This window comes from Silurus meridionalis, chromosome 24, assembly GCF_014805685.1.
Source record: "Silurus meridionalis isolate SWU-2019-XX chromosome 24, ASM1480568v1, whole genome shotgun sequence".
In the NCBI taxonomy this organism is placed as follows: domain Eukaryota; kingdom Metazoa; phylum Chordata; class Actinopteri; order Siluriformes; family Siluridae; genus Silurus; species Silurus meridionalis.
The window spans coordinates 9,166,846-9,193,052 of NC_060907.1; the positions used below are offsets into that span (position 1 = coordinate 9,166,846).

Genomic DNA, 26,207 nt, shown 5'->3' on the forward strand with positions numbered 1-26,207 from the left:
CTCTACAAAAACGCTGAGGAGCCAAGTTCGATTCGGATTTGTCTCTTGTGAGCATGTAGACAACGACTAGGAATTTCAAGTGGTGGGTGTAGCCTCCTGTCAAGCATTGGTATATGATCAAAAAAATTGTAGAAGCCAAATTATACACAGGCTACTGTAAAAAAATATTCCTACAATTGTGGTACTTTCAGCTTTGACACAGGAAAAGTCCATATAATTGATCAATATGACTGAATGGTGACAGCAGACAAGCTCCAAAGAACTTTGAGAATTTGAGGAATAAAGCCATACTGTGCATCGTCAAAACATTTGGTCAAAATTTTGTTTGCAGGGCAAATAAATAAAAAACATCTGAAAGTCAATGAAAAAAAAATCTCTTCTTGCTAATCGAATGTCTTTAGCCCTGTAGCTCCTTTCTGAAACAATGAGCTGCCTTCAGCTGAATAATTTTACATAAACAAGTGCAAATGGATACAATGCAGCAGTGGATCTGCTACAGAATGAATATTCATCTATTTATTGGCTCGGTTTTCTCTCTCTCTTTCAGCTCTGATTGTGCACGAGGGGCCGTCCGTGTTTCGTATCTTCCACCGCTGGCAGGCTGTGAATCAGCAGTGGAAGGTGCTCAATTATGACAAGCTGAAGGACTCGGAGGACCCTCAGAAGGGCAGCAGCACCCTACGCTCCCTCACGCTCCCCTTGAGCAATCGAGGCGGAGTAGCCCCACCTATTTCCCCGTCTCCCTCTAGCTCTGCCCTCACGACAGCTGCGACGGTGACCATCACCCCGGGTACGACTGTGCCAGCGGTCACCGCGGCTCCAGAGGACTCCTCAGAGGCGGAGCGCCACTGTGCGTACAGCCTGCTGCAGCTGCTCAGCCTCAATCTGCGTAACCAGGAGCCCAGGAACGGCACAATGCAGCCCAGACACGACAACCGCGAGCTGGTCATGAGAGTCACCACCGTCTGAGACTGCGTGTGAAGCCAAATCGGAGATATATAACTCGGAGAGGGAAGAATGACAGTTGGACCCCAGAGACGTTTTCTAGCAAATGAGCTTGAGGTCCTTCGGGGACACTTTGGCATTTTATGGAAGTAATACATTTATTTGTAAGTAAGGATCGAGAATTTTACGAAGGGTCATGCACACCTTCAAGGCTGTGTGAAGCGGGGTGTGTTTTCGAGTTAAAGTTCAAGCTCAGAGCATAGTGTTTTCTTTTTTTGTTTTTTAAAGTGAGTGGCTTGGTATGGTCGATGTTAGTATGTGACCATGTAGAGAGGGTGAGTCTTTTCAAGCACAAGATACAACAATGCAATGCAGATCTAATATTCGAACACATGCATCAATACACAAGGTCAGAGTTGGCTATGACAGAACAGACGTTTTCCACTCATCCCAAATGTAGTCCATCAGACGTTGTTGGTGTCTAATTAGTATTGCACCAGCACTACAAGGTTAATTTATCTAACAAGTAATGGAAGTCTATCTCACCACAATCTTTTCTGTCAAAGTCTGCCTTCATGATCGATTTGTTTCAGTGATATCATCCAGATTCATTCATTTGGTTTAAGACACAGTAGGTCAAACTTAACATGAACAAAACATCTGAAATGTCACATGATGGGCAGCCATCTTGAGGATTTCCACCCTAAGCATGGTTTGGCCCCGCCCCAACGTTTGACTACATTATCACTAAGTCATACGATAAGCTATTTCATGCTAAACTCTGAACGCTGTGTAATACAGGTAGTCCTCACGTAATTTAGCAAAACAGAGCAATTTACAGAATTTATAAAGTTTACAGAATACATGTGGTAGGGGGCACGTGGACGAGCGCCGGGTCACGAGTGGAGGCCGGACTCTGGCGATACGACCAGTAAGAAGACGTGCTGTTTCAGTGTCCGGCAACGTAGCGATAAACCAAAAATACAATTTAAAAAAAAGAGATAAAATAGGGCTTTGAAACAGCACAAACACAAAAACCTGAGGTACATGCTGGCAGCATCCCAGCGTTTCCGACTGCATTTACGGTGCTACGTTTGCCTGCCACACAAAACGTACAATATTTTGTCGTATCACTATCCTCATCATAAGATCGAAAAATCTTAGCTTGGGGACTACCTGTACAGCCTCTTCATATCATTTATCAAATTTGTGCATGTATTTATGGAAAGGTTTTTGAGTAAGACATAAAAATGATTTGATAACTTTTGCCTTGTAGCTCCTGTGTGTATGTAAAGACATGAACAGCGTCAGTCGCGGCTCACGGACTGTACATTTAGGGCGAGTGGAACATGACATGGGTGGAAAAAATGTTCTTTAAGTTTACATTTCAACACACCTGGCTGTTTGTGGAAGGGTCAGTAACACCGTTAATGGACTATCGATACAACATGGGATCCGGGTTCCAAGGAGCCGAAACTACCGTGGCCTGAGTCAACGCTCCTGTTTGACGGACTCATTTTGTTTACATTTGTTAAAATGTCCGAAAAGAAAATACATTGTTGCATTAAAAAGACGAATGAGTGCAATATAAAAAAAATAAGGAAAAAGAAATATATGGATTTGTCATTTCTCTCAAGAGAGAAGAAGGGAGGGAAGGAGAGAGGCATGGGAGGAGAAACGAAAGAAGGAAGTGGTTGACGAAGAGTGGGAAAAGTGGTGACATCACCATTTCTGCCCTAGATCAATCTGAGCCACTCACTCACATGCACTCTCACTGATTGGCTTTTGAAGACACAGATTCATGCAGGACGAGGAGACTCGAGAACATGCAGGATCTTGAACACGAAGCTTTTCCACACAAGACCTGCTTTTATTATACAAAGATTGATTTTTATAAAGATTTACAATTAGAACAGGGTTCCATGGTGCATTGTGTATATCAGTGATAAGTGGACAAAGTGTGTGTGTGTGGGGGGGGTCTTTCTATGTCCTTTCTCATTAGGACAACACATTCTGTAGGTGGAGTTTCTGGTTCAGCAACATCACAGTTTCGCTCCATGAGCTAAACCATGCTAGCATTACTCAGCTTTTTTCCCTTCAATCTCAACCTATATTGACACAGGAACTAGTTAATCTAGCAGTAACTCTGCAGGAGTGTGTAGCACAATCTTCAAGCTGTTACTTGACACAGTAATGAAACGTCTGCGATGACACTCTGTGATGCAAATGACGCTCAGTGAATCTGGCACATGGTATTTGTATGAAATCTGACCATGAAATCCCACATAGATCCAAATAAAAAATAAAAAATCACCAGGAAGAAAAAATAAAGACGGGAAAAAAGGCTGAAGGATGTTCACTCCAGGATAGTAATGTCTTAGTGTTTGTGTCCCCACAGAATGTATATGGGGTCGAAGAGCATAATGTAGGTGTGTGTTTACTCCAGCTCTACCAGCAGATCTCCCTCACCAACCGTCTCCCCGGCTTTACAGTGTACAGACTTAACCTGAGGGAAGAGAAACACACACACACACACGGTCATGAACCCCTTCAAACATTAATATGATGCAATTTATACATGTTGTTCACTGAAGATTGGCTAGTGGATTAAGACCATGCAAGTGGCTGGAACACAAGTGAAACAGGATTCCTCATCTCCGTTTCTGCTGAGGATTACATGCAAAGTAAACTAAAAGGCTCTGAACAGTCTACAAAACTGCTGATCAGAAACTCGACGAAAATGGCTACAGCCGAACCAGGCTTCAAGCTCTGTGTCCGTCTCAGTGAAGACTTGTCCTGTGTGTGTTATAGTCTCTTTAAACAAGGGTTGGCCACAGTATCAGTGAAGGAGGTGTGGCTTTTGAGTGACCGTGTTAGTGAAGAAGGCATAGCTTCTGTGCATGGCAGTGAAGGAGGCGTGGCTTCTTTGTGTGGCAGTAAAGGAGGTGTGGCTTCTGTGTGTGGCAGTGTCCATTAAGGAGGCATGGCTTCTGTGTGTCAGTGTCCATGAAGGAGGCGTGGCTTCTGTGTGTCAGTGTCCATGAAGAAGGCATGGCTTCTGTGTGTGTCAATGAAGGAGGCATGCCTTCTGTGTGTCAGTGAAGGAGGTGTGGCTTCTGTGTGTGGCAGTGTCCATGAAGGAGGTGTGGCTTCTGAGTAACAGTGTCAGTGAAGGAGGGCATGGCATCTCTGTGTGGCAGTGAAGGAGGTGTGGCTTCTGTGTGTCAGTGTCCATGAAGAAGGCATGGCTTCTGTGTGTGTCAGTGAAGCAGGCATGGCTTCTGTGTGTGTGTGTGTCAGTGAAGGAGGCGTGGCTTCTGTGTGTCAGTGAAGGAGGCATGGCTTCTGTGTGTCAGTGTCCATGAAGAAGGCATGGCTTCTGTGTGTGTCAGTGAAGGAGGCGTGGCTTCTGTGTGTGGCAGTGTCCATAAAGGAGGCGTGGCTTCTGTGTGTCAGTGAAGGAGGTGTGGCTTCTGAGTAACAGTGTCAGTGAAGGAGGCATGGCTTCTGTGTGATAGTGTCCATGAAGGAGGCGTGGCTTCTGTGTGTCAGTATCCATGAAGGAGGTGTGACCTCTAGGTGTGGCTTCTGTGTGTCAGTATCCATGAAGGAGGCGTGACCTCTAGGTGTGGCTTCTGAGTGTGGCAGTGAACAATACATAGTCTCTGTGTCAGTGATAGTGAAGGAGGTGTGGCCTCAAGCTCGTTATCAAGGCGTGACCTCTGTGAAGAAGGGGTCGCTCTTTGTACGCAAGTCTCGGTGTAGGAGGCGTGGCCACAGGCTCAGTCAGCAAGGCATGGCCAATGCTGGAGACTTAAATCTCACAGAATCACTTTTTTCTCTAAACATGTATTTCATGCATCAGTTCACTCATTATATACAGAGATACAATTAGAGAGAAATAACTTCAGCAGATGGAGTGGAGCAGATGGAGCGTTCCTTTGTCTTTCTGCCTCTAGTCTTGTTCCTGGGCACTGTAAGGTAGTTCAGTGTGGTGCGGTAGAAGAGGACGTTCTATATGTCACACTGATTAATCGAGCAGACTGCTACTGAGGTAGATCATGTATCATGATCTGTGTGCTGGAGGGTATGAGTAAGTGTGTGGGTGACTGACTGGGAGTGTGTGTGTGTGTGTGTGTTGGTGGGGGTTAGTGAAGGAGTGTCTGCACTCACCTTGGCGGTTTTGGCAGCGGTCATGCTGTTCTGCATCTTCATCGCTTCAATCACACAGATCTCCTGCCCCTCTGCAACCTACACACACACACACACACACACACACACACACACACACACACACACACACACACACACACGTTAGCCCTCTGGGGTGCCTTATTTTGGCATTTGTCCTTGTTGGTGTAGTTAATCCCATAATTCTTTTCACTGCAGAAGCAAACGCAAAGGAACCAGAAAAACTATTGCTCCAGAAGTATTGGGTCAAGTATTGAATCAAGAACATATACACATTTCCCATTGCTTAATGGAAAATGGGCGGAGCTTGTGGGTGAGGTATACATTCCTACATGATTTCTGAACAGTATATTTCAATATGACTCGAATCTGATCTTGTCTGCATTTGGTTTAATGTGACATTAAGCAGGTGACGAGATGTAATTTCCAGTTGTTTTCTTCTCCTCACTGTGTGTGTTTAGGCCGTAATCAGACGCTACTGCAGGATGGTGCGATACACAATTTACTAGAAAAGACAATAACTAGTCAGTCTGTGTCCTACACTGGATACTATCATTATAAATAGAATGCAAGTATATGAAGTAAAATACCTCGCTGTACTATTTTTTTTACACAGCATTTAGTTGAATGCAATTGTCGAGACCATACCGCTTTTTTTCAACATGACGGGCATTTGTCCAATACACACACACACACACACACACACACACACACACACAAACACACACACGGCTCAGAGTAGTGCTGGATCGTGTGATTGGGTTCCATAAACTCAGTCTCTGTCTGAGCGAATAAAAGCATTAATGACTTCCTCCTGAGCTCCATCAAATAAATGTCAGCATTACACTGAACTCATCAATCAGGCTTTTTACAGATGAGTGATCTGGACAAACCGTGTGTGTGTGTGTGTGTGTGTGTGTGTGTGTATATTTATTTATCTGTATTTCAAATGTAGACTGTACCTATAGACTACAAAATAACCCTGCTGGTGTGAGAGTAATCAGCCTTGGAGCACTTAGCAGCTGTGTGTGTGTGTGTGTGTGTGTGTGTGTGTGTGTGTATGTGGCTGCAGCAACATGAGGGCAATATTACTGTAAAAGGGGAGCGCCTGGCTGTAATGTATTTGGTGGAGCCAAGCAGTCTACATCCAGCATATAGATATAGATGACATAACTTCCTTTGTGCATCAGTATGTTTTCAGACACAGACCAAGTATACATTATTTATGTTGATGCCCCCATACACACACACACACACATATATACTTTAACCTTAAATTCTTACTTACTCTTCTTCTTTTGGCTGCTCCCATTAGGGGGCGCCACAGCGGATTATCCGTCTCCATACCCCCCTGTCCTCTACATCTGCCTCTTTCACACCAACTCCCTGCATGTCTTACCTCACCACATCCATACATCTCCTTCCTCTTTTCCTCCTTCCTGGTGGCTCCATCCTCAGCATTCTCCTACCGATATACCCCATGTCCCTCCTCTGCACATGTCCAAACTATTGTCTATTGTCATCACTCCCAACGAAAACCTCAACATCTTCAGCTCTGCCACCTGACTTTTACTCAACTCAATACCACTGTCTCTAAACCTCCAACATCGCAGGTCTCACCACAGTTCTACAAACGTTCCCTTTCATTCTCGCAGATACTCTACTATCACAAATCACTCCTGTCACTCTTCTTCACCCACTCCACCCTGCACTCTTTTCTTCACTTCTCAAACACACACTCCATTACTTTGCACTGTTGATCCCAGGTACCTGAACTACTCTACCTTCTCCACCTCTTCTCCCTGCAACCTGAAATTCTCACTAACTCTAACTTGTAATTACCACCGTACAGCTATAAGCTCCGCAAACAAAAATAGCTCAGTGCACCATTTTTCCTCTAATCCCCGGCTCTGTCTGCACTCTCCTATCGTTGAAAAAGATGGCACATCCATTTTGTGATGGTTTCTGATCATTCTAGTCCAATCTTCCCCCTGATACCGTTGTCTATTTCAGTGTTTCACCTGCTGTTCCAAATAATCCTGAGGGTTATTTTGGAGACCAGTCAAACTGTCGCGGTGTTTCATCATGCTCATCCGACATGCCTCACACACACACACACACAAAAATTTAGCACTTTACATCTTAAGCGTCATTTTTACGTCATCCTGGAATGTAATATGTGTGTCAGTGTTTAACAATCTGCCCATCCGCTGTGCCACTTTCATTACAAATGCCCAGCGTTTGATATTCTCCAATAAGGTTTTGAAGGTGTTTAGAAGTATCAGATGACGCTTACGGCCATATGTGGTTTTTCCCTCAAATTGAGGGCACACAGTTGTACAGGCTGTTGTTGGCTGCAATAGCATTACATTTCCCCTTCGCTTGACAATGCCCCTGTGCGCAAAGCCATGACAATATGCTTTACATGGGTTGGAGGGGAAGATCTTGAGTGGCCTGCTATAGAGCATTAAACCCTATTAAAGACATTTGGGATGAATGTGAATGCTGACTGCACCTCAGGCCTCCTCACCTCACATGCATCAGTACCTGACTTTAACACCCTTGTGGCTGAATGAGCACAAATCTCCACATGCAAACTCCAAAATCTAGAACATCTTCCCAGAAGAGTGGAGGTTATTAGTACAGCAAACAGGGACTAAACATGGAATAGGGACTTATGAATATCTTGTGGTTCAAAACCTTGTGTCTATAGAGTACAGTATACACTGATCAGGCATAACATTATGAGCGGGTGAAGTAAATAACACTGATTATCTCTTCATCATGGCAGCTGAGGTGGGGTGTATTAGGGAGCAAGTGGACATTTTGTCCTTAAAGTTGGTGTTAAAAGCTGGAAAAATGGGCGTAAGGATTTGAGCAATTTTAACAAATTGTGATGTCTAGACGACTGGGTCAGAGCATCTCCAAAACCGAAGCTCTTGTGGGCTGTTCCCAGTCTGCAGTGCTCAGTATCTATCAAAAGTCAACTGATTTTTTTTTATTTCCACAGAACCGATTACTCCTTAAATATGAGTAATTTCTCAGAAGTTCTCAAAAAGATACAAGATCCTGATACAAAAATTAAGAACAAACTACATGAACTAAACGAACCCTCCAATGTTGATAGTGTGCAGTGTGTGTTTTGCAGCATGCTGCTCTGTGTTTATGCTTCTTTCCTACGTCTTTGTTGATGCACATGAACAGAATCTTTGTGGGTGTTAATAGCGCCGCCGTGTGGAGAAACTTCAGCCTGCTCAGTGTCACACGCATCAGGTACATGTTTTTGGGCGTTATCATCAGGTTCCAGTCTGATCTCCTAAAGCATAACACAGACATGTGAGTGTAACAGTGGGCTGTAGTTTTATCTTCTTACCGTATCTCCAGCTTTAACAGAAACGGCCACGACTGTCCCAGGCATCGGAGATCTCAGGATGCTGCTGGTGTCTTCAGGAACCTTCTCATGCATGTGCTTACTGAGGGACGCTGCCAGCTTACTCAACACACGCACCTTAAACTGAACACAGACAGTGCATGTTAATTACACACACACACACACACACACACACACACACACACACACACACACACACACACACACACACACTTCCTTCTCTTTAGACTATTCACACACTAGTAACCGGACACAATTTGTATGTTCTATGAACATATACATACCTACCTGTCTACCTATCTATCTATCTAGATCGATAGATAGATATCACCCCAAATTTCTTTGGATGACTTTTTTTTTTTTATCATTACTTTGCATGGTATAGAAGACAAGATACTGCTTTATCTAAGGAAAAAAAAACAAAAAAATAAGAAAAAGCTCAATTGCAAATCAAAGAAAATGAATAAGAAATTTCAGCATTTACAAAAAAATTCCAATCAAAAATTATTTCAAGAATGAAAGAAATTAAGAAATTGAGATAATAGGAATATCAGGATTAATCACATAAAAATAGATAAATGAATAGAATATAAATTCGCTGTGGCAACCCCCTAATGCGAGAAACTGAAAGAAGAAGAATATAAATATATAATTATAACGTCAGGAAAAATATAAATAAATAAACAACATTTAATGTAATAGATGAGATGATTTGAGAAGTGATTTGATTTGTAATGAATAAGTTTTCTGCATAGTCAGCAGCCACAATAGTGATCTGCAGTCCTCTCTCTCTCTCACTGCACTGCTCCTGTGTGTCTGTAGGTGGCGCTCACTTCACTGACACTGCACACAGCTGAACATCTCTTACACACACACACACACACACACACACACACACACACACACCTACAATCATGAGAGGCTCTGACAGAGAGCACACTGATTCAATTACAGTGAGAACAGCTCAGCTTTCCACACTCAGAGTGGATAAAATGCTCTCTCTTGCACACACACACACACACACACACACACACACACACACACTGCACATAATAGTCATTAATGGAGAGCTGTTAGCTATAATTAGCTGCAGAAAGAGAGAGAAGAAGATAGAGAAAAAGAGAGAATGGGAGAAAGAATGAAAAGGATAAAGTGTGTGTGTGTGTGTGTGTGTGTGTGTGTGTGTGTGTGTGTGTGTGAGAGAGAGAGAGAATTTTTCTTTAACCCACAGAAACAACTTCGTTAAGCAACTCTAGGAAGGAAGATATTTTGCTCTCCTCTTGGGGAACAGTACAGTGCACTATATGATGACGGAATTGGACGCTTTCTCTCTCAGTGCATTTACGGTCAAACCGCTAATCCCCCTGCCTGAAAACAGCCAAATTACTGTGTTCATTAAAAAGACTGCAAACACACAGCCCAGTAAGCTGTACAACATCCACAAATCCTACAGATGGGCCCAAAACAGTACCAACCAATTCCAGAAAACAATCAAAAACCGAGAAATCCAAACACTATTAGACACCTTTCTGGACACAACATACAGAAGGAGTCAATCAGGCAGTTCACCACATTAATTTCATATTTAAAAGAACAGCAGAAAAGCCGAATTAAAAACACATTTCTGTTAGAAACTCATGATAAATGATATGATATAACTCATAAGCCTCAAAATATCAACGATTGAATCGACTGGCCTGTATGAAGTGTGGGGCTCAATTACACAACAACAATTTGACAATTGGAACAAACATCCAATTGAGGTCCTGCATGCCAGAACTCTGCATGATGATCCTGAAGGTACACAGAAACATCATCAGCAAAGCATGCAGGGCAAAATCCGGCTGATATCCGATCCGATCCAACTAGTCCTGAGTAACTGCTCTACTACCACTACAGCACACACACACAAACACACCACCAATACACACTAACACACCAGTGACTCAGGATAAGAGAAAACCCACAAACCCAATTAGAATAAACCAAACAAAATAAACCTTAAAAGTGAAGTATTTCAGCTACTGGGAAACTCAAACCCAACTCCAGAGTAAAATGAGTAAAATGATCTGACTCTGAACAGACACTACAGTGTGGCAGAGTACCTGAGCACGGTGACTGATCCAAAACTGAGACACACCTTGACCAAGTACAGATGCCGTGGAGACGGGACACAGACAAGCAGAGACTGTGCCAGCAGTGCTCACTGAATACATCAGAGACAAAGCTGCACACCAGAACCACATTCCAGACGAATTCTCCACCAAAATCAACCAAATCTCCCCAATTTGAACTCCCTCTCAGCCCTCGACAAACCGCCCCACCTACTGGAGAGCACAGAGACCTGCACGCTCGCAGCCCACTACATACACACCTAAACATACACCAGCTGAGAGACAGTGTGACTGTCACTTAGTGTGCAACACACACACACACACACACACACACACACACACACACACACACACACACACACACACACTTACTTTCCTTTTAAAACTACTTATTTATTTTAACTCTTCCTTTTTTTTTATCTATAGTTTTTATTATATTGTTTTTATCGTTATATTATTGTATATAATTATAGTATATTATTTCTAAATGACTTATTTCTGTTATGTGTCTGTATATTCTAAGCTTTGGCAATGAATGTCCGTATTTGTCATTCCAATAAAGCAACTTTTGAAATTTGAGAGAGAGAGAGAGAGAGAGAGAGAGAGAGAGAGAGAGAGAAAACGAGAGGACATACAAGAGAATGAAAGAAAAAGAGAGAGCAAATAAAAAAGGGAATACAAGAGAATGAAAGGGAGAAAATAAAAATGTAAGAGAATGTGAGAAAGACTGAAGGAACGGGAGAGCAAGAGAGGAAAAAGAGAGGGTGGGAAAGAAGGAGGGGTGAGAGAAAGAATTAAAAGGAGAATGAAAGCGAGAGAAAGAATAAGAGAAGAGTTAGAGAGAATGAGAGAGCAAGAAAATGAGAATTAGAGACAGAATTAAAAGAGAGCGAGAGAGAGAGCGAGAGAGAGAGAGAGAGAGAGAGCGAGAGAGAGAGAGAGAGCGAGAGATAGAAACACATTAGCAGAGCCTATACTGAAATAAGGCAAATTGGAGTGATGGAATGATGAAGTCTGACACAGAGACTCTGGGGGAATAATAATATTCTGCATACATGCTTTAGATTGGTTGAAATGGAAGATCTGCTGCTATAGAGCTCTAACCTCAACCCTGTTGAACACCTATAAGTGACCTCCTCACCATTCATCAATACTAATGCTCATCTGGCTGAATGAGCACAAATTTCTACTCTCTAACATCTTCCCAGAAGAGTGGAGGTTATTATAGCAGGAGATGAAGTCTAAATGTAGAATGGGATGTTCAAAAATCAGGTAAGATGTCCATAAACTTTTGTCCATATAGTGTATCTTGGGGGTTTACTAAACCGTGCTGACCCCAAGACCTCTGCGTGTGTGTGTGTTTAGAAAATTCCCACACCAGACCTCCACTGGTATTGAGGTCATCCTCTAATGAGGCTAATTTTAGCTGCAAGTTTGACACTTTCTCGTTAATCACAGCTCTTGGAGAAACATCCGGGAGGGTCGGTTGAGGAGGGAAGTGCCCTATTTTCCACAAATTCAACTGAGGAAGTCTTGCATCGTCCTGTACGACAGGTCACGCAAGGTCATAAAGTTAGAGACCTCCACATGACTTCTGGGTCACAGTTCCTGCACTAGAGCAGCAGTGCAGTATCACTATTACTGACATGATTTGAGAGCAGGATGATGTGATGTTGCGGTCAAAGCATTAGCAGTGCGGGGTGCACGTTTTTACTTTTCTAAACTTACTTAAAATTACAACGTCTACCCAATACTGTAGGAATTATAAAATAAACACATTATGACCTCCATGACCCTGAGTAAGCGTACCGAATAGGCGCCTTGAAGTCACATTTCTTTACACTTCTCAATCCAGTAACCGATTTGATCTTTCTCATGGGTTGAGTCTTTACGCAGAAAACATCCTGATTGCCTCCTAAAAGCATAAAGGAATAAAATTTAGCTTTTTTTGAGAACTGGCCTTCTTTTACAGTCGTTTCCATTCGTACAGGGGTCACACGGGCACCTGAGTGGGAGTGGAGGTCCCATGTGTGATGAGGGGAAACCCTAAAACCTGTAAAAATCTCAGCAGGCTCCCACTGTCCCGCTGGAGAACCGGACAGAAGCCAACGAGCACGGCCCGGGTGACCCCAGACCATACAGAATGTCCGGAAACCGCTCCTGTGGTAGTGTTTAGCATGCTAGTGCTTTGAGCCGAGCTGCTAACAGATAGCGGCGTCTTTAAAGAGCGGCCCACATGCTGAGCACACACATGCCCGGACCTCTATGCTCTTCCTGTATGGTGCGTTTTTCAAAGCTGTTTGTTTGCTTATGCTTCAGGCCGGTTCGACACGATGCCGGTTATTGTTTGGGTCAGAACGGAGCGGGGCATCATGGGTGGCACACTATGATTTGTGGAGGTTTTGTGAACACCTGGACTAGCGGATGAGGTCGGTGTACTGCGTACAGGGTGGTAACTGTGAGAGTTATGTATGGGTGTGTATGAGGACAGGATGTACACCCCAGTGAGACACACAATACACATCCTACAAATGAGTCCTCCGGCTTGAAGACTCTCCCATGGTGGAAAACATATCGCTACAGTGTACTCGCACTGGAGACTCCTTCCACAAACTTTATAAGCCTTGGTAAATTTTTACTTATTAAATTATTATAGCGAACCTAATACTATTAAAAAAATATAATAACCAAACACACCCTTCCAAGTTTAATTCTTTACTTATTACTAATTTAATCTATTATTTTCCCATTAATTAATTAAATGTTGTATGAAGGGCAAAAATTAGAACTATATGTTTTCTATGTGCTCTTGCTATCTATCAGGCTCCTCTACACTCGACTGATTTAATCTGCAATGATGGTTAATTGCTGGAACTATCGGATTTTCTGGCTTCTGGGCCGCAGTTATTACAAGAGCGGCCTCTAGAGGCGAATCAGTGACGCCACAAGCTGTTTGGTTTTACACAAAAGACTGCACGCTGCACGGAGTGCAATATATTTATTATTTCTGAAATAGTTATGTTTATTAATTAATATATCCACTTTGAATTTTATTTAGCCATTAAGTAGATTTCTTTTTGTAATAAAAGTTCAGCACTATTTTACATGGAGTGTTAAATCCACTATTGGTGGACATCTGCTCTACACCCAGGGTCAAATTACACTTTGCTCATGTGAAGATGGTCTCCCACGTTCCCAACCGTCATCTGAGTGTTTTTGTAGGACTGGTGCTTCTCCTGTGGTCTGGAAACCTGTGACCTACCGTAATGTTTATATTCGCACATCACAAAGAGTGTGCAAGAGTGTGTGATTGTGAAATTAACAAGCCGGACTTACAGATGTGCCCAAATACTGCAGCGTGATCTCGCCTGAAGCGTTCCGTGACAGACACTGAAACAAGAAATGGCCAGTCACAAATTACACACACACACACACACACAGCCTCTAAGGATGAGAAAGGGTGAGTACGTATATGCATACAAATTTATTGTGTGTGTGTGTGTGTGTGTGTGTGTGTGTGTGTGTGTTCACCTGCAGAACTCTGTGGTTGCCATTAATAGTGAGGGGCAGGAGTGTAGAGGCCAGATTCCACTCTCCAGACACATCCACTTTCTCTCCATCAATCTCCACCTGTGCACGCACACACACACACACACACACACACACACACACACACAAAGAGAGCAATAGGGGTCAGCATGTGGTACTAGAATGAAATTCAATATCTGCATCAACAAAGAAAAAAGTGTGTATTAGGCTATTCTCACAAGTGTTCAATTCTGTGTGTGTGTGTGTGTGTGTGTGTGTGTGTGTGTGTGTGTGTGTTACTTGCTTAACAGATTTAGCATTGAAATGCATTTGTGCCTAATGAGACACAGGCGAACAAACATCAGCAGTAAAACCGGTGAAGAAGAATCTCTTTACTTACTTGAGAGTTTCTTAAGGAAAATCACCAGAACTCATTATTTCTAAATCCTTTCGTTACAAAATTAACATTAAATAACTTTTAAGAATTTTAACTGTCCTGTGCTCGATGTAGCCACAGATTCCTGTTCTTGGATGACGGACCAGGAAGACAATGTGAGCATTTGCTGTTGAAGGATATCCACCTCAAAGTTTGATATTTTATGTACTCAGATACTTTTCTGCTCACCATGTTTGTACAGAGTGGTTATGCAAGTATCTATAAACTTCTCATCATGTTGCTCAATGGACCTTGTTAGTGGGCCTGAGGTACCTTTCTATATGGCTACCTCTCTTGTATTTATAACCAGAAAGCTCCATTTTGGTTTCATCTAACCACAGAACCCAATTCCTTTTGAAGTCCCAGTAGTAGTTGGCAAAATGAAGATGCTCATGTTAGTTTATGGATAAGAGTAGAAGCTTTTTTTGTGATTTCGCTGACCTGTACATTTATTATATTCAAATCCCAGGATAATCTAAAATCCTCAAACCAGCCCATCAAAGTCAATCATACCACAAAGATCACATTGTTCTTTAATTTCTGATGTTTGATGTGAACATTAACTGAAGCTCTTGACCTGAACCTGAATGAATATCATTTACTTTACTGAATATTCTGCAAAGAAATTTAGCCCTAGCGAGTGTGTACGTGTGTTTATGTAATAAGAAAGAATGTGGGATTGATGGACATCTGGAGCACGAGCACATTTTCCCCAGTCCACCTGATGCCTTTAAGAAAAGAAAAAAAAAATCTGAAGCTTTGGTTTAAACCCAATCCTCTCCCATCTGCACCTTCTCACACACACAAAGCAAACTTAAAAACAGTAACAGAAGAGGAGGGGGAGCTCACTTTCAACCCAGAACCACTTGTCTAAACAACAGTACAGATCTTTTCCCTGTCAGTGGCCATCTAAACCCCTCAGGACTCCCGAGCTTTCAGAAGCAGGGGGTCCAAGTTTGAAGTGGCGTCCTGCGGCGAACATTACTGCCCCGTTCAATGTTACACGTCTGAGATGGGATCAGGTTTCCTTCAGCACACGGTATTCATTCACCCCTTCATTGCTATATTTAATGCGGCGCGATATGAATTCATTTGTTGATCCATTAAGCAATTGTCTCTAGAATTGATGAGATTAGCTAAAGAAAGCTATTTTCAACTTATGTTAAAAGTACAGAATGTCTGACCCCAGATCAGCTCTTCAATCCCCACTTTGATGGACGTGAGCATGGGAGCATCGATCCACAGCTGGGAGAAATGATAGGGCTCGAAGGACATGGCATTAGCTTGGGTCAACTGTGCGCAGCTGATCTAGGATCAGAGTCTGCCATTAAACCCAGCTTAATCCGATTACATGGACGATCCCAGATCGGCACAGGTCCCCCGAGCACCCTGATCCATATGGACCCCCCCAAGGCATCCCGGCGTGAACATCCACAGGTGTGCAAACACACAGTGACTGAGTGACATGTCAAGCTCCCGGAGTTCCCTCTCTTACACACTGCTACAGTCTTATTCTTCAGCTGATCGAAACAGAAAACGGCATGAAGGTTCGAAGAGACAAAATACAAAAAAAAGAAAGTACGGAAGGAAGAAAGAAACTGCAAAAATATTCAATAAAAGAAAAAAAAAAAAATTTCAAAATATACAAAAAGAAAGAACTAAATACATTATGAAAATACGACAGAACAACAAAGAAAGAAAGAAAGAAAGAAAGAAAGAAAGAAAGAAAGAAAGAAAGAAAGAAAGAAAGAAAGAAAGAAAGAAAGAAGAAAGAAAGAAAGAAAGAAAGAAAGAAAGAAAGAAAGAAAGAAAGAAAGAAAGAAAGAAAGAAAGAAAGAAAGAAAGAAAGAAAGAAAGAAAGTTTTTCCTGAAACATTAGAAGCACACTGCTGGAACAGGACCATGCTCCAGCTCCATGAAGATCTGCTTTACATGGGTTGCAGTGGAAGATCTTGAGTGGCCTGCTATAGAGCTCTTACCTCAACCCTATTGAACACCATTGAGATGAACTGGAACACTGACTGAACCCCAGACCTCCTCACCTCACCTACATCACTACCTGACTTTACTCACACCCTTGTGGATGAATGATCACAAATCTCCACAACCACACTTTAAAATCTAGTGGAATGAGATGTTCCATTAACTCCCTAAACTTTTGTCTATATAATCTAGTTAATGTTGTAGAATGGTGACGAAACTAATGATTTCCTGTTATCAGTTGCATTGAATGTTAAATAAACATATTTAAAGAAAGCATTACTAACAATTACATGCAGTCTGGAATCTGTATATATTGATATAGAAGAAACATCAATTAAAAATCAAACCAGTGACTTGAATAATAATCAGAACTGCTGCTATTTATCGCTGCATGACTAAGAATTAATAAATAAATAAAACAAGCATCATGAAACCATGTACGTGTTTTGTGTATATTTGTTATGCAGGCAGTAGAGTATTTTATTTGCTATGGACCACATCTCAGATCATCTTACTATTACTTTAATGCATTTACAAGTAAACTGCTAGAAGCACAGGCTGATGGAAAAGTGGACTCTGAAAAGACACTCACTTTGTAGTTGGTTCCAGTGCGGCTTACGCACAACATGTGAGCTCCGTTATCCAACTCTACACACAGCTCCCAGCTCTTCCTCTCCTGTTCAGTGATAGAGACTCTGAAAAAACACACACACAACAAAAATCTTACACTAATATCATTATCACTAATGGGTGTGGAACATCCAGCTGTTTTTATGTACTAACAGGAAACAATAATAGCCAAAACATATTTTGTATACTGTGTAATACAAGTACATCACAATCTCAAAATGCAATTTAAAGGGTTTTGATATAAATCCCAGACCAGAGATTGTTTTAATTGTTTTAAGAACTTCTATCTCTAAACTGTAAATAAATAAATAAATGAATAAATAAAAACAATCCCAGCCACAAACTAAAGCTGCAAAAGTGGTGAAATGTTGGAAATAGTCATTTATGCTATTTGGCATACACCCTTATCCAGGCCGACTTACATTTTATTTCATTCATATAAGTGAGCAGTTATGGGGTTAAGGGCCTTGCTCAGGGGCCCAGTACCGGAAGCTTGGTGTGGCTGGGATTTGAACACTCGAACGTCAAATCCAAAGTTTAATGCCTTAACTACTAAGCTACCCCTTGTATACTCTGTACAATCATGTGTGTGATTTTATTTGCTTGTTAAACATAGAAAATCCCGGCAAAAAATAAAGAAATAAATAAAGAAATAAATCTAACTTTTATATACACACACACATTATATATATATAAAAATACACACAGACATAATTACATACACTATTTCCAGAAGTATTGGGTCACCTAGTCATAAGCATGGTATGGATTTTTCAGCATTGCATTCTACATTTAGTCCCAATTTACTCTTATAATTCCCTCCACTCTTCTGGGAAGATGTTCCACTAGATTTTTGAGTGTGCTTATGGATATTTGTGTTCATCGGTCACAAGGGTGTTATGAAAGGCAGGTACTGGTGTAGGTGAGGAGGCCTGGGGTGCAGTCAGCGTTCCAATTCATCCCAAAGGTGTTCAGTAGGGATGAGATCAGAGCTCTATAGCAGGACACTCAAGATCTTCCTCTCCAAAGCATGTAAACCAGATCTTCAATAGATCTTCAGATCTTCAGATCCTTACTTTGTGCACAGGGGCATTGCCATGCTGGAACAGGTTTGGGTTTCAAAGTTCAGGTGAATGCAAAATTTTATTAAAGTGCATCTTAAAACGTCCTGTACAATGGAGTGCCTCCAGCTTTGTGGTAACAGTTTGGAAAAGAACCACATATAGCAGGAAAGTAGTCAATGTGCAGCTTGTATAGCAGCACCGATTTACTGTCCTCTAAAAAGAACTCAGCATACAGCATTATTGTCTAAATAACTAGACAAAAGTGAGTACACCCCAAGTGTTAACAGCTGTACGTTGCTTAACCGTGCAAAGCCACATGTCCTATTCGTCATGTGTATGTTTGTCTGCTTGACAGGACCAGACAAATGTGTGTATCTTGTATTAGAGCAGTTACAATGTGGTGCTTTGAGTACAATTCTCTCAGACTGACCACTGGATGTTCAACATGGCACCTCAGCTCTATTCTAGAATAGAATTGTTGCTCACCACAAAGATGGCCTAGGCTGTAAGATACATTTCATATATATAATTTACACATAATCTCTTCAGTATTAATGTATAATTTTAAAGAAAAGAAAAAGAAAGAAAAATCACAGAGAGAGAAGAGTGGCCAGTCTTTTTATTGGTACTTCATTTCTGAACTTTGTGGTTTAAACTGTAGAGAAATATCCAAATGCTGAGGCACGTGTAATATATTTATTATATAATTATAATATAAAAAGGCTTACAGTGTTGGAGCACCTCTAGTGTCTTCAATCTTACCCATTACAGGAAGATATATAGTGCTGTTCTCACTGGGGAACATGTAAATACTAATCATAATCATGCTCGTAACCTTGGGGTAACTTTGGACAATCAACTGTCCTTCTCCTCGCATGTTGCTAATGTGGCTCGTTCTTGTCGATTTTGTTCTGAACAACATCTGAAGGATTCGACTATTTCTGTCCACACAGGCTGCCCAGGTGATTGTTCAGGCTCTTGTCATTTCGAGACTGGACTACTGCAGCTCTCTGCTGGCAGGTCTTCCTCTGAACGCTATTATCCACTGCAAATGATCCAAAACGCAGCTGCACGACTTGTGTTCAATCTGCACAAGTTCCTCCGCCCCACCCCACTGCTGCGCTCCATCCACTGGCGTCCGGTAGCAGCACGTATCAGATTCAAAACAATGATGCCTACAAGGCCAAATATGGACCCGCACCGCTCTACCTCAGAGACCTCATCACACCTCGCACTGCACGAGATCCTCCAGCACTGCTCGACTGGTACCACCTTCTCTCAGAATGAGAAGTAAGTATACTTCAAGGCTCTTCTCTGTTCTGGCACCGAGGTGGTGGAATGAACTTTCCCTGGCTATCTTTGAGCGACGGCTGAAGACCTTCCTCTTCCTAAAACACTTAAATTAGCAATTTTTAAAGTTTCCTTTGTAGAAATCAAAAGTTATAATCTGATTTATATTACGTTTGTAATTTAGCGTACCAGTGTACATTTATTCATTGATAGAGACTCAAAGCACATTTGTACGTCGCTCTGGACACGGGGGTCTGCTAAATGCCGCAAATGTAAACAAGGATGCCCAAAATATTGCCAATTTATTTGTTTATTAGAAAAAGATGTTAAGATAAATGTTGCATCTCCTATTTTAGTATCTATTAAAGTAATAATAAAGTGTGTTGATTGTTTTTAGTTAAAATAATCTGCATTTGTATCGCTCTCATCAAGGTTGCCAATAATGTTGTATCGCATCATACAAATAAGTGCAAATCAGAGGAAAAAGGAGTTCGGCCCGCTGAGAAATAAGACATAAGGTGTCGCCCCCAGATGCAGGAAAGACAAACTTTCATTTGTTTATCTCAATAACAAAAGAATTAGCGCACAAAAAAACAGTGTCTGTCCCCTGCCTAATCCTTCCTCCCTGACTTCCTGCTTACAGAACAGCAGCCTTGCTGATGCTGGACACATGTAGAGTCACAACACACACCCACACACATACATATACACACACACACACACCCTGCAGACGCAGAGGGTATCGTTTGATTGACAGCTCCTCTGTTACCAGATCTAAAGTAAATCAATTAGTGGGAGAGTTTTTTTCCACTATGGTGGGCCACACTCATTACAAAAGAGAGCCACACTGCCACACACACACTCACTCATGAATAACTTTAGAAAACGATCAAAAAAGTGGAGGCAGGGGAGAGGGAGAGATGTTTGGACAGATGGCTTGGTGGAGCGTGTGTTTTTTGGCCAGTGCAACAGATCTCACAGAAAATAATGAGACTTTTACCAGAGTTAGTAACATGCAGAATGTCACAATTTGGATTTCTATCTTTATTATTTAAGAGTCTAATCTTCATCTCAGGATAGAAATAAACAAACAAGACATGATGTTTACAATCATAAAGCAAAAAAGACTGATCACGTGTAGTTGTGACTGCGATTTTAGAAAGTAGATTAAATGTATTATAACACCGCTTTGTTTAATTCTTTATTCCCACTGGTCAGAAGGTGTTGATTACTCTTCAAGAACATCAGCTCTGTCCGTAGAACCAGCTGCAATGTTCATTTTCACAAACTTGTCCCAATGTGTTATCATTTCTAGCGTCACATTTACACAGACTTTTATTGAGGACTCCTTACATAAATGCTAACGGTGTAGATGTGTAATTATTGATGTTGTTTCAGTAGGAAATTATTATTTTTTTGGGAATGAAGTCTTAACATTAAGACACAGGATGACGTTCCTCTTTACTCCGACGATGTTTGCTTTTGTCTGTCATTTTTTTTTTTTTTTTTAAACTCGTGTGCTAATTTGCTTAGCTGAATAGACAATCAGAGCTCTATTTCTCGAATCCGCATGCAAAATCAGCCAAAATCAGCTGAGGTCATTCAACTAAAGCCATCAGTGCGAAACGCAGGAAAAACTAAAGCTCAAAAAAAAAAGAAAACACCTGACACTGCACAACGGCTGACTGTCAGCTTGATGTGTCCCAGGCTTTAGAAATATAGAGCTATTGTGGATGGAAATACATAGTTTATAGCTGCTGTAATCTTATAAAAGAGCTGCAGTGGCAGATGGTACACAGCTTTTAATATAACTAAAAATGGACAAAAAGTACAATGTGTAGTTCATTAATGAAATCAAAAGTGGAATAAAAGGATTAATGGAAAAATCACACCGCCCCGTCACTGATCAGATCATTCAATACCTCTTGATCAGTCGGAACGGAGAATCCTGCAGTGCTGTGGTATAACTGATTAAGGAATTTACATTTTTCTAAGTAGTTCACATGTCTAGCTTTAATTCAGTAAACGATAAAATTTCAGGGGTTTTAACCTGCACTAATGCTCGCTATCAGAATCAAATTCAATAAAACAGTCAAGAAGCTCTTCAGTATTAAGTCACTTCCTGTCACTGACCTCTGTTGTCCCAGGAACCTTTGTGCACGGAGTTGAGAGGCTACATAGAGAGCAGAGGCTGCAGCCAGGAGCTCGCGCTGCTCACCGGCCGTCAGCGGGTGACCTTTGAACCCTTCGGGGTAAACCTCGGGCAGGAAGTTGGTGCTGATGTCGCCCGAGATGAAACGCGGGTGAACAATGATTTCTCTTAAGAGAGAAATGTTATGAGTCACACCTGAAAGAGAGAGAAAAATGCAAGGTGGAAATTTGATCTAGTCCTTTATTTTAATATGATGAAGCAGACTGAACGTTCCTGAGTGTCTTCATTCTCAGTGGGTACGTGTGTACCTGCTATTGCTTTTGCACAAACCATTTTGTTTACATTTTGTTTCATTACATTGTTCACTCCCGTACTCAGTTCTCTTTTACACACCTGTACTAAGGCTGTAATATATGGTTGCAATGACAAAAGCTTCTTGACTCTCTTGACTTGAATTACCTCTGATAACATAATTATCAAGTGCATCCTCCATTTTCTTCAGCGCCTCAGCTCTCGTGGCTCCGTACGTGACCAACTACACACACATAACACGCACTTAGACTCAAATACACGCCATTCAAATGGATCAAAGTCACAGCACAGACTCAACACCATCCAAAAGATTCCTCTTACTTTGGAGATCATGGGGTCGTAGTAGATGCTGATTTCACTTCCTTCTTGAATGCCGCTGTCCACACGCACCTTGAGAGGAAATGGGGGGGTGTTTTTATAACACAAAGTATAAAAACAATATGAAATACAAACAAGGAACCAATTTAATTTATTTAACGTTACAAGTTATGAATCCTGAGCAATCCCAAACCGGGGTACATAGAGACATATTTAACACACAAATGTTTTTTTGTTTGTTTTCTTTTGCATTAAACTATACATTGTTCCACAAATGTGTATAAATATGCGAATTAGAAAATTACCCTAGCTTCCCGAATAATTATATGTGAGCAAAACAGCTTGTGTACAATAATGTGAAGGATTTCAATCAAACAAATTAAATAAATGGCTAGTTTACAAGAACAGCTGTAGGTACCACACTATAATCTATTAATAATCTACATATCGGATGTGATCATGAGGTGAAATTGTACTCAAATGCAGAATAGGTTACATTTAATGGTGGGATTTTCCTCTATTTGTTCCCTAATATTGTCTTTGCTAACGTCCACCAAATCCAATATCATGTCACAGCCACCAACAACTAAATGTTCTTCCTACAGCTGCGTTCTACGAGCTTTTTTTGCAACATGGACAAGTTTCAGACAAGTGGTTATATTTTGTCCCAGAAAAGTGCCATCTTTCCTCTTCCACATCCTTTTGTTTTCCAAATTATATTGTATCCCAGTAGAATGCTATGCTCCCTCTTCCACATACTATTTTTTATTTTTATATTTAAGTTATATTGTTTTCCAGAAAAGTTCCTTAAGCCCAGAAAACACAGCTTGTTTTGCTTTCTTGAACAGAATAAGGACTCCTGATCCTGAACAAATGAATAAACGCACCAATAGAGATTCTGTTTAAATAGTGTTTTTTTAATCCCGTGTTTGAGTGGATTTTGATTTAATGGTAATCCAGTAGTGGATTGAACAAGAGCTAATACAGTACAGACTCTCCACTAGTGCATTCTTTCTATTATTGTAAAATCAGAAGTCCTAATTCAGTGGTCATAAATAACAACTGAATAATTACAGACGGCCACAACATTCAGGACTAATGCCACTACTGGACTGCAGTTCATGGCTGACGTGTCAGTATGGACTTAAAGGAAAGAAAAAAAAAAAAACTCCTCCAAAAGAAAATCATGATGCAATGTAGGTGAGCGTTATGAAACCCAAATAACTCGATCAGCACTCAGTGAGACAGGGACGGACGAATTTATCAGAGACGGAACAGCCCCGCGTTCTGATCAAAGAGTTTTGCAACATCCTGAGGAAGTCCAGGTTTATACAATACGGTTATATAAAGTCTTCTTTAATGCGTATTTTTGCCTTTATTGTCCTGAACAACAAACAGATGAGAAAGACAATAGCGTATTTCCAAGCTGTGCTATTTTAAGACTCACAGCACCACAAACCCAGTAAACCAGTAAAATGTGTATGTGTGGGTGTTTTAAGAGTTAAAAAATAAACGGAAGCTGAGCAGTGATGTCCTCGTTGAGCTCTGGTTTCTTTACACTATTAACAGTGTAAATGTTCTGCTGTACCTGCTATAAGATATGGAGGCATCGGTCACACCGCAGCACGATAAATACCTTGATACTCAGAAACATTAAGATTGCACATTTGTAGCTAATGAGTATAAACACACATGAAAGACATACACACAAAATGCACGCACACACAGGATGGCCTGAGATCTGGTATCAATTACATGTTTACTTTTGAGGCAGGAAAGCTGTAAAGAGGCAAACCCCCCACAGTCTAGGCTTCAAAGCACATCTGAGCTATGAGCATCCTGACCAAACACTCCAGCTCACACACACACACACACACTTAAAACAGAACGGAAAGGAGTACTAATGTAGGATGTGTTTCGACTCTAATACGGTTATGATCCTGTTGATTTGTGTATTCTGAACAAATACTGAACTTCATTTATCAACCTGTAGGCAAATGTACTTATTATACTTAATTTCGAGCGCTTACACTCAATGTAGAGCTCTTACACCTAATGTGCTTAATGTAGAGCTCTTACACCTAATGTGCTTAATGTAGAGCTCTTACACTCAATGTAGAGCTCTTACACTCAATGTAGAGCTCTTACACTCAATGTACTTAATGTAGAGCTCTTACACTCAATGTGCTTAATGTAGAGCTCTTACACTCAATGTGCTTAATGTAGAGCTCTTACACTCAATGTAGAGCAAATGTTATGGTGCTGTATAAAAGGAGGAAGAGTTAGTAGGTATCTCTGGTAGCTGACATTGCAAAGCTGCCTTACTGGAACATTTAGCAAACGCTGCACCTAGGAGGCTTTTTCACCCTTAACTTTTATTTCATCTTTGAAATTTATGGAGGTTTAAATGCAGCATTTGGATGTAAATCAGCAGTCTCATGAGCATATTTAGTCAGTGTGATTTGCGTTTATTAACAAACACACGTGTCCAAAGAAAAACAGTTTTACCGAAACCTGACAGATGTTTTTCATTTGGTTTAGCCAACAAAGATTTTAACAAGTGAAACCTTGATTAATGATGAACGTGTCATTGTAAAATTATATAAATAATACAAAAACACTGTAGCTCGGCTAAAAAAAAAAAAAAAAAAAAAAGAGGCAATGAATGGAAGGACTACTAGAGATTGAATGTAAAAGGAGATTAGCAAATGAGTGCTGGTACAGTGTAGATGTACCTTATAATATGGCCTAAGTCAGTATAAGTGAACTTGCAGCAAAAGTAAAGCAGCTGGCAACATTCTGTACACGTCACTGATAGATCGAGTACTCACCCCACCGAGGTCTACAGGTTCTTCATACTGAGAGAGTCGCCCAATGGAGGGAAGCCCAAAGGATTTGTATGGATCCTATTAAAAATAAAATAAAATCAACGTCAATCAATAACATGGGATAAGTGCTAATCCTTGTCTGCAGGTCCAAACAGCATATTGATGAATATATAAATCACAGCCCAAGTATTTTAGATGGTGTGTTTGTAATAAAAACTAACCCAGCCATTATGGATGCACAAGCCAGTGCACTCTTAGTGCCGGTCCCAAGCCCGGGTAAATGGGGAGGGTTGCGTTAGGAAGGGCATCCAGCGTAAAAACATGTGCCAAATCAAATATGCGGATCACAAATGAGAATTTCATACCGGATCGGTCGAGGCCCGGGTTAACAATGACCGCCACAGGTATCGTTAGCCGACAGGGTACCGGTGGAAATTGGGCTACTGTTGGCCGAAGGAGGAGAAGGAGAGGAGGAAGACGTCTACAGAGACGGCAGGGAAAGGAGCAGTGTAGGAGAGGGGAGGTTCGGGTTGGTACTTTAAATGTTGGTACTATGACGGGTAAAGGGAGAGAGGTAGCTGACATGATGGAGAGGAGAAAGGTAGATATGCTGTGTGTTCAGGAGACCAAGTGGAAAGGGAGTAAGGCCAGGAACAATGGAGGTGGATTTAAACTGTTTTATCATGGTGTGGATGGAAAGAGAAATGGTGTAGGGGTGATTCTGAAGGAAGAGTACAGTAAGAGTGTAGTGGAGGTAAAGAGAGTTTCTGATAGGGTGACGATCTTATTTTAAGAAGAAGGAGGATCATAGGGTGACGTATAAGAGTGGAGGAAGGTACACACAGGTGGACTATGCAGGAGATGCAACCTGAAGGAGATTGGAGACTGTAAGGTGTTGGCGGGGGACAGTGTAGCTAGACAGCATCGGATGGTGGTCTGTAGGATGGTTGTGGAGGTGAAGAAGAAGAGGAGGAGAGTGAAGACTGAAAGAAGAATAAAATGGTGGAAACTTAAGGAGGAAGAGT

The 26,207-nt window shown here is 41.3% G+C and overlaps 2 protein-coding genes across 2 annotated transcripts in view; one reads left to right on the plus strand and one right to left on the minus strand.

Moving 5' to 3' along the window:
• Positions 1–2,610, plus strand: part of march4l (membrane-associated ring finger (C3HC4) 4, like) — a 29,599-nt gene extending 26,989 nt beyond the window's left edge. Inside the window, exon 5 of the mRNA XM_046837309.1 lies at positions 548–2,610. Within this exon, the coding sequence (XP_046693265.1) occupies positions 548–969 (422 nt within the window). The 3' untranslated portion in view covers positions 970–2,610. The remainder of the gene's footprint in view (positions 1–547) is intronic.
• A 184-nt stretch (positions 2,611–2,794) lies between these two features.
• The window catches only part of pcca (propionyl-CoA carboxylase subunit alpha), a 49,118-nt gene continuing 25,705 nt past the window's right edge, over positions 2,795–26,207 (minus strand). Inside the window, exons 14-23 of the mRNA XM_046837308.1 lie at positions 25,186–25,260; positions 22,358–22,426; positions 22,184–22,259; positions 21,706–21,919; positions 17,181–17,283; positions 14,173–14,271; positions 13,978–14,031; positions 8,510–8,650; positions 5,119–5,196; positions 2,795–3,451 (exon numbers count right to left, since the gene is read on the minus strand). Coding sequence (XP_046693264.1) covers positions 3,383–3,451; positions 5,119–5,196; positions 8,510–8,650; positions 13,978–14,031; positions 14,173–14,271; positions 17,181–17,283; positions 21,706–21,919; positions 22,184–22,259; positions 22,358–22,426; positions 25,186–25,260 — 978 coding nt within the window. The 3' untranslated portion in view covers positions 2,795–3,382. The remainder of the gene's footprint in view (positions 3,452–5,118; positions 5,197–8,509; positions 8,651–13,977; positions 14,032–14,172; positions 14,272–17,180; positions 17,284–21,705; positions 21,920–22,183; positions 22,260–22,357; positions 22,427–25,185; positions 25,261–26,207) is intronic.